The following is a 9,448-nucleotide window of genomic DNA, read 5'->3' on the forward strand; positions in this document are numbered from 1 at the left end:
AAGAGAAATGAGTAACTAAGGTTACCTCTGATACCACCAAGCCAGTCTGCGAATAGGCTCAGGAAGTAGAAGAAAGTGGTGGGGATAGGACGGGTATTGATCCGAAGTAGTAATTATCTCATGTATATATCCATTCAAGAATCATTTACAGACTGATTTTTATTGGCAATAACTTCGCCATCAGCTTCTTCTCTTTAGGGATTTGGAAAAATACCCCCAAAGATGAGAGAGAGAGAGAGAGAGAGAGATCCAATAATCGGTTTTTCTTTTTGTCAAAAAAAAAAAAAAAACTGCTCAAGAAAATCAAGTTAGACGATGTATGATATGTAAATATTTACAACCAAATACATTTCTGAATTCTTTCACAGGAATTGATTTCAATACAAAAGCCAACTAGAAATCAAATATATTCCGGAAATGGATCCAAATTTTTTAAAGATCGGGTTTTTGGTCTTTAGGCTTACTGAATCACAGATTCACAGGTGATGCATTCCATAGATAAACTGACAGGATGTTCAATCAAAAGATGATCTAATAATCCAAAAATATATAAAAAAATGACGAGCTTTATGAAGAGAAAAAGGGGAAAATAAAATGTTGAAAGCATGCAAGTTCCTGTGTACCCCACTTACACAAAAAAGTAAAAAAAAAACAAGCTCCATAGGGCCAGGGTTTTTTTTTTTTTTTTTGGATTGATATATTCACTGACCCCAAAAAGTATAAACTAAAAAGATTGCAACATATTGGATCTTTAGAGGTAATCTTGGATTGAAAATGGGGTATTTCTCAAGGCAACTCAGGCTATCTCATGAGTCATGAACCACATGAAGCCATGTATCAAATCCTCAGCTACAACTTTCTATACCATAAATGACAGGCTTTTACCATTCTCAACTAAATTTACATTTTAGGCTACATATTAGATACAACAGGGGAGGAGAGGTCTAAATTAAGAACTAACCTAATTAGAGAGCTTCTCTTCCCAAAGGTAGTGTTTTCTCTAAAACAATTCAAACTCCAGGTGCTCTCCTGTAGCTTTACACTCCAAATACTTATTTGATGTTTCCTGGGAAGTCGGGGTTGCAAATCCAAAATCACAAAGGTCAGGTAGCTCTGGTGGAATGGTGCAACGTATCAATGCCCAATTCAGGCCTTCAAAGAAAGGGTGCTGCTTAATCTCAGCAGCCCCTTTCATGGATCCTAACCGATTCTCTGGCTCCTTTACCAACAACCCTCTGATGAGATCTCTTGCCTGGAAACTGACAAGTGGGCTGTCAGGGAATTTGAGACTCTGCAACACTACATTAGCTAAAGTTTCTTCATTATTATCACCTTTAAATGGTGTTCTACCATATAGAAGCTCATAAAGAAAGACACCAAACGTCCACCAATCAACTGCAGCCCCGTGACCCTCTCCTTTGATGATCTCAGGAGCCAGATATTCATGGGTACCAACAAAGGAATTGGATCGTGCATCAGTGGGCTCAGCCACAAGCTGTGGCAACGATCTGACCTTGACTGCAGGGTCAACTTTTAACTTCCTTGTTTTTGCAGCAGGTAAAAACCTAGGGCTGAAGCAGGGGACTTGACAGGATGGTTCAATGCAGAAAGGTTCAGCGCATCTAGAATCTGTACATGGGCCAGACATCCTTACGGGATCTGCAGTGGATGTTGATGAAGATGATTTCAGGAGAGTTGGACTCACAGTACATCTGAGTGAGAGGTCAAAGTCTGTGAGCATAATGTGACCATCTTCCCTAACAAGAATGTTCTCTGGTTTTAAATCCCGGTACACAACTCCAAGCATGTGCAAGTACTCCAAAGCAAGGAGGACTTCAGCAACATAAAACCTGCACACACACAAAAACTTTAAAATGGTTTTAACGTACTAGTGGCCTAATTTTGCTAAGATTAGATGAGTTCCAGCACCAATCTCAATGTTCATAAAAAAGAGTACAGAAAGACTTGAGAATGTAGGCTCAGAGAACATAAAACACACGTTCAGGTGCCCAATTTGATTTACATCCAAATGCTGGAGCTCTTCAGAGCTCCTGTTCACAACACGAACGGATGTTAAGGATGAGGAACAGAAGTTTCGATCTAACACAAACTAAAGAGTTACTACGTAGTTAATGACCCTTAGGTCATCTGCACCACTTCCTGGTGTTTCCAACATACCCCACTTAATTTGTTCAAAAATACAAAAGAGTTAGTAAGATTTAGAGCTTTTTAAAGTCAAGGCACCGTTGAGACAATTTGTGAATATCTTTGGTAATGATGGCAATTCAGCGAACAGCTTGTGGTGACAGTAGTGGCAAAATTGGTATGAGTTTTTTTTTTTACATGATTAAGATGGAAAAGGCAAGATGGAGTGGTTTCATAGCTGGACCAGAAGGTACCAAGTCAATACACAAGCAGGTGCTGTTGGTAGCTGAGAGCAGCAGCAGTGGTGTTGCTTGCTGAAGATGGAAGCAGAAACAAGTCAGCAAGATGTAACAAGGGCAACAGGCTGCCAGATGAAGGTGGAGGTATGACATATTTGCCTTTTTAATTTTTATCTAAATTAGCTTAGCTTAGTTTCAATTCAAACTAAATTATTTCATAATGGATTACGATGTAGTAGACAAATGTATCCATGCTGGGTTGACTTTAGAAATGTATATATAGAGAAGTGCACAGGAAGCAGCAAGTACAAGTCATTCAGTACGTGTCAGTCAGCCCCACTGGTAAAGTTTTTGTTGTCAAACAAATATAAGATCAAACCCAACTGAGAAAGAAGGTTATCTCCTGTTGTGTAGCCCATAGGCATAATGGCACTTCAGTGGAAAACAAGCAAACAAACAAAAACAAAAACAAGAAGCCATTCAAAGAGTATCTCTTTGTAAATACTTTGATCGTATTGAATCAACAAATATGCAAGGAACAACCATGTGATAATTGAAAATGAATTATTATATAGATCAATTCAAGCGAACTAGAAGACTAGCATGACTGTTTGCTTATAAACTTCAGATAACCTAAAAATTAAATATATGAAGACTTTCTAATGTTAGAGAATCCACACCGGTGCAATTTATGTACCAAACTAGTTCACATCTCATATATAGCTAAAGTAATGTAAAATAGCACTAAAACCTTCACATGAACAAAGAACTAGAAATATAAAAGCCTACGTACTACTTTCAACTTCCAAAAGGCATGATCCAACACTAACATGGTAAAAAAAATACAATAAATTCACACATCAATTAGAGTCTTATGCATACTTAATTCAAATATGTTAGGTTTAGTATTGTTTCTAGGTTTTATCTCTGGTTTTGTGTTTTGTGCTTGATTGTGCATAATGTTAGGGGAAAAAGGGCAAACATTGATATAAATGGACCATCATTCAAGTATTTTACCTAGCTGCTGCTTCAGGAAAACACCTGCCAAGCTGCTTCTGCCGTAGGACATGAAGATCTCCACCTGGACAATACTCCATAACTAAGCATGATAAATTATCTGCTGTGAATTGGGTATATAGTGTTGGGAGAAATGGATGATCCAGCATTCTCAATATTTCTCTTTCAGTTTGAGCCCTTGGCATCTTATTCCTTCTAGCCAAAAATTCGTTGTCCATGACCTTTATAGCAAATAGGCAATTTGTACCAATCAGCTCAGCAAGATATACAGTTCCAATGTCACCACAACCAAGCTTCTTTAAAAGATTGAAGTGACTCAAACCCAGGACTCCCTGCTGCATTCGTGCATGACGGATGGCTTCCCACCTCACATCCTTTGACATGTGAGGCCTGTTACCACAACTAGACCCACTCACATTGCTCTCATCACTGATACTCGTGCTACTACTATACTCACCTTGACTACTTTTTGAACTTTGGGAAAATTCCCCCTTCTCTTTTGATTTTGAGTTCTTTTTTGCTTTGACAACAACAGCTCTGCTTTTACTAATGCTGTTTGAGGCGATGCCTGGCTGGATTGCTCCAGAGTGCACATTATTTGGGCTTAATTCAATGGTTGGACTGACTGTGTGGGACATTAGAGGATCTTGTTTGAACTTGTTACTTTCATTCTTCAAAGTACAGTGGCATCTCTCACAAACCAGTTGACCTTTACTAGTATCCAAGTCATTATTAACTTTGTCATATGCACTAGAAGTGCAGGCAGCAGAGCTTGAATTCTGCTTTAGTTTCTTCTTGACAGAAGTCTTGTTCCTAACAACTGATTTGACAGAGCGGGGGGTATTCCTGGATAACTTGCTCAACCTACCACCAACAACTGAACTGGAAGAAGGTACGGCTTGCATCCTGCCTTTCCTCCCAGGCTTAGGTGCCACTGCTTTATTTGCTAACTTCATTGAGGCAGGAACTTTTTCAACCAGCTCTGATATGTTGCCAGCAGTACTAGAAGAAGATGGAGAAGGTGCAGATGCATGCTTCTCTTTCTGTGCAAGCTCTACCTTTGGTGTATGATCCCCAACTATCCTTGATGTAGAAACAATCTCATTTTGTATATTACCAGCATTATTTTGTGTTTTTGCAGCAGTAAATCGAGGAGAGGAATGAGCACTTTGACTTGGTGACTTCACGTTGGGCATTTGACAATGCTCAGGCATCTTCCCAAAAGAATTTGATTTGCTTTCTTCTGGCACCAGTGATATTTTGACCATACTCCGTTTATCTTCAGCTAAGGACAGGCCAGATTCACTAGCTTCAACCACAACTGCATTGTACAATGTCTTTATCCTTCCAGCTTCTGAGACTCCTGGAGAACCAGTTGACTTCGATAACCGTTTCATAGCAGCCATTTCTGATGCCTTGGAAATGCATAGCTCCCTTAATGCCTGTTTCAGCGATACAGGTTCTGAATTCCCAAATCTCGGTGAATTAGACATACCAACTGTAATTGGCCTTTTCAAGGCACTTTTGTTTAAAGGGCTTGTTCCATCTTGTGAAAGACGCAAGTCCTTGGACAAAGGCTTAAGACTAATTGCCTCAAAAAGTTGATTAATATCACCTTCTATGGAATCCTTATGTCCAAGTCTGAGCATTGGAAATTTCCGATCTTTGTCATTATATGACCTAGAATGTTGACCACCTAGATTCAGCTCCTCACTTGCTTCAACAATTTCACAAGTACCGGAAAATGAACCCATTACAGGGTTACTCTACTAAAGCTACTTGAATGTAATGCCAAAAACAGTAAGATGGAATTCAGTCCTGCAACATTTATCCTTAAAGGTCTCTAAAGAAGCACTTCAGACACGGGAAATTCACGGAAAAAAGAACAGAGCATGTAAGTTAGACTGTTTGTAGATCAGAAAAGTTCACAATTTGTATAGTTTTTACACTTCTTTCACTGGCTCCATATTATGACATCTAAACCCTGAAATGACAACCAAAGTTTGGATAACATCAGCTGACCAAAAGTCAATCAGATAAATTGAAAAAAAAGGCAAAGGTACATTTTGTTCATATCTACAACAGAAATTGCAATCACTGGTGCCATGAACCACTAATCAACAATAATACACCTTTAATGAGATCTTTTTAAGTAGTTGGTTCTAGATTTGGAAGCACAACACTGCAGCACTACAATATCCAATCAATTATCTGATGACACATGAAAGTCACCTCACCTCATAAAAATTACAGTAACCTTATCATAAGAAATTATTTTAGGCACTTTAATCCAACGGGACGGTATCCAAAACTTTGTCCTTTACCAAAAATGTTAGACGAAAATTCAACTTTGACGTTACAGATCAAGAATATGCTAATTACAATGTTTAGTCTGTCCTGTTCACGATTTAAATGTCAATACGTCGTAGAGCTAGCTCCGATAAAAATCATAAATCTAAATACAATATGCCAAGTAAAAAACCCAGTTGTAGACCCATTTATAATATGAACTGTTTTACATTTTTATATACTCAGATATTCAATTATTTGTACAAATAAATGGATCAGAAACAAAAACCTAGTTGTAATTTTGAATGTGCCAAGCTAAAAAAAACCCAGTTGTAGACCCATTTGTAGTAAAAACAGCTTTACATTTTCATACGCTTAGATATTGATTTACTTGTTCAAATTAATGGATCAGAAACAAAGTGAGGCAAAACCCAGTTCTAATTTTCAATTTCTGGCAGTCAAGCTTAAACATATCACTGATTTAACAAACTAAAGCAAATCAAAATGAACCCAAAAAACAAATCATCAATACTACTTCAACCAAATCATGAAAACAAAAACAAAAAAAAAAAATACTAAACTAAACATAAATGGAAATAAAGAAAACCCAGATGAGTAAAGTTTGAAGGAACCAAAATCTGAAACATAAACATATATTTACAATATATATATATATGTGTGTGTGTGTGTGTGTGTGTCTGAAAAGTGAAATGAGGATCGGAGAGAGAGGGAAAAGTACCTGAAACAAGAGGTGGGGGTGGTGTTGTTTTTTGCACATTGAGTGAGATATTGTCATAAAAGCTGAGGAATGAGGAAGGAATCGAAGTTTAGGCTATGGAAAACCCTAGAGGTGGTGGGTGTGGTGCTGGTGGGGTTTGAAGAAGCGGCAGGAGAGAGAGAGAGAGGAGAGAGAGAGCTAGTACGTTTTGGCACAGTGTGTTTTTCTTTTCTTTTGCATACTGGCTCTGATTATTTTGAAGATTAAAGGGACCCACGTTTATGCTGTCGGGGGAGAATCGAAAAAGAGGGAAATACAAAAATTTTATAGAACAGAAAAAACCAAACACGAAAACAAATAGGTACATGTACTGTGTACATTGTACACATGTATATATCCTTATTTTTTATTCCATAATAATCTATGATCTAGATAAATCTTTTTTTTTTAATGAAAATAGAAAGGCAAAGAATATAATTAGTAAGATATTAAAAATATTTTTTTACTTAAAAATTGATTCATTCCATTTATAAAACTATATTAAAAAAAAAATATCTTAACGGGTTATTAGGTAAATTGTATTTTTTTTTTTAATTAAGTTTTAAAAAGTTATGACTAACCAAATAAAGTAAAAATAAATAAATTGAAACCAACATATAAAGTAATAAAACATACACACAGGATGCTATTAAAAAATAAAACACATGCATAGGAAAATTTTATTGTAAATCTAGTAACATCTATTTATTCTTTAGAAGTCGTATAAATCAATTTATTGGATATCATTGTATTTGTGGATTACATAATTATTGTAAAACTTAATTGCTTTCCTTAAAATCTCTCTAATCCCTCCCTTAAGAATCATATAAGCAATGTTTAGGCTCATGGTTGTTAAAATCAAGATCCTAAGTGAAATTAATGGAAGAATACTTATCGTAATTTTTTTTTTAAATCTCGTTGGGTGGATATTCTATATCTACTTGAGAATTGTAAGGTTATACTTTTCATAAAAAATAAAATAAAATAAAAGAAAAATCATTGTAATAAACCGATGTAGTTAAAAATCATCACCATAGATATAGTAAATCTTCTTTAAAGGGAAGTTATAAATGATAACCCGAATAAATCAAATCAAATTTAAATAAATAAATCACAAAATACTTATCTCAAAAACATAAATAAGATTTTAACAAAAAAACACTATAACAATAGCATCAACATGAGTTTAATTTTTTTTTTTTTTTTTTGGAGAATCCATACCCTGAGGCCAAGTTTTATCCAATGCAAAAAAATTACAACAAATTCCTAGTAATAAGAGGAGCTATATCATCAAGGGTGAATTCAATTCAAAGCTGTAGCTCATTACCTAACTTTGAATATGAGTTTAAAATTTTAAATCATGGATTTAATTAAATAAAAATATAAGTTTTTTTTTTTGATGAGTTAATTGATCATTAAATTGTATTGCTTCCTTATGTATTTTTTATATACCATATGGATAGAGGAGAGAGACTAGAGTTTTTGGTTGTCTTAGCAAATAATTCAAAGTATAATGACCATTAGAATTATTAAAAATTATAATATGCACTGTAGCATTTTTAAATATTAAATTGTTAATTTTAGTATTTTAATGAATAATAAATAAGTAAATTTAATACTATATGAGATTTAATGTGGTAAATGAGGAGTAAGTATTATCAAATTTGAAATCCCACATTATTAAGAAGAGAGACTCATTCTTTATATATAAGTGTGGTAATTTATTAGGCTTAAATGTATTGGAGGAAAAATTGGGTCAGATACGCACATCGGGGGAAGGTGAAGGGAGAAGGCATGTTGCACTAGTCTTGGGCTTTGCCAATCAAGATAGTTTGCTTCCCCTTAAAGAGAGCAAGAGTTATTTATTTATAAATGTGGTGATTTATTAGGCTTAAATGTATTAGGGGAAAATAAAGAGAGGAGGGCTGTTGCACTACTCTTGGGCTTTGCCAACCAGGAGGACTTGACATCCTTAAAGAGAATGAGAGTTGTGCCTCAGTCCAATTGTGTCGAGATCTTCATTTACATTTTTATTTTTATTTTTTTTTGTCAATTCTCTTGATTCTGTATTTACTATTTACATTAAGATGTCAATTAGAGATAGGGACTTTTATTTTAGAGAAAGCATGGATCTATTGAAAAAGGTCTTACAAAATTATAAATATGTCAAATTTTATGAAGGGATCGTCCTTGGCTCCCTGCCAATCCATCCTACCACAATCCTATTAATTAAATATCCTAATGTGATATAAATCGTACGATCTTAAACATTTCATATCCAAAATTTAGCAACCTGTTAAGGTTAGACCATTCCATTTTTTTCTTTTTTTATATTATTATATAACTTACTCAATGACATATATATAATTGAACGTTCCATTCTCAAATTTAAAATTTCCCTTTAGGTTCTCATTTTGTTGCGAGATTGTATAGAACATAATGGACATTTTCACATATCTTCATTTATTTAAAAATGTTATCAAAGTACAATTACATTTTTTTTTAATAATCAAAACTAGTTATAAAATGTATAAATTTGAAGTTTTTTTTTTTTTTGAGACTGTATAAATTTGAAGTTACTACTATATTTTTAATTATTTAATATATGATCTAAACAATGATTAATCATGGCAATGTTTTCTTTAGGCACGATAGGATTTTCTTATGCTTATGATGATTGCTTATTAATTCCTATCAAATTAAAATATACACTTTTTTTCTCAAAACTTAAGATATATACTAATTCTCATAAAAAATAAGGTATATACTAATTGGTTTTTTTTAAGTTATCGAATGCCCTAAAGGCATTTATTAATGAACTATTCTAAGAAAATTTGTATGAAAAAAGGGGAAAAAAAGTAAATAATTTTTTAACTGCATTTTTTTATATATATATACAAGACAAAATTTATATTCTAGCCTAATCTAAGTGTATATGTGTATGAAGCTCTCTCCTGAAAACTTGAACCCTGACTCTTGGCCCTTACATCCCATAAGCACT

General features: G+C 34.4%; 1 protein-coding gene across 1 annotated transcript; it reads right to left on the reverse strand.

Moving 5' to 3' along the window:
* Positions 1-720: 720 nt before the first annotated feature.
* Positions 721-6,608, reverse strand: LOC142610400 (serine/threonine-protein kinase KIPK2-like). Its single transcript, XM_075782217.1, has 3 exons — positions 6,430-6,608; positions 3,402-5,385; positions 721-1,850 (listed from the first exon to the last, which is right to left on the reverse strand). The coding sequence occupies exons 2-3, from the start codon at positions 5,153-5,155 to the stop codon at positions 1,001-1,003; spliced, it is 2,604 nt and encodes an 867-aa protein (XP_075638332.1). The 5' UTR covers positions 5,156-5,385; positions 6,430-6,608; the 3' UTR covers positions 721-1,000.
* Between the last annotated feature and the right edge of the window lie 2,840 nt (positions 6,609-9,448).

This window comes from Castanea sativa, chromosome 9, assembly GCF_040712315.1.
Source record: "Castanea sativa cultivar Marrone di Chiusa Pesio chromosome 9, ASM4071231v1".
Lineage (NCBI taxonomy): Eukaryota > Viridiplantae > Streptophyta > Magnoliopsida > Fagales > Fagaceae > Castanea > Castanea sativa.

Bases quoted from the DNA above. Each gene is read 5' to 3' on its own strand.
- LOC142610400 (XM_075782217.1), bottom strand. From the start codon at position 5,155: ATGGGTTCATTTTCCGGTACTTGTGAAATTGTTGAAGCAAGTGAGGAG. The intron at 1,851-3,401 runs GTAAAATACTTG...GTGTGTGTGCAG, and splicing joins TTTCCTGAAGCAGCAGCTAG to GTTTTATGTTGCTGAAGTCC.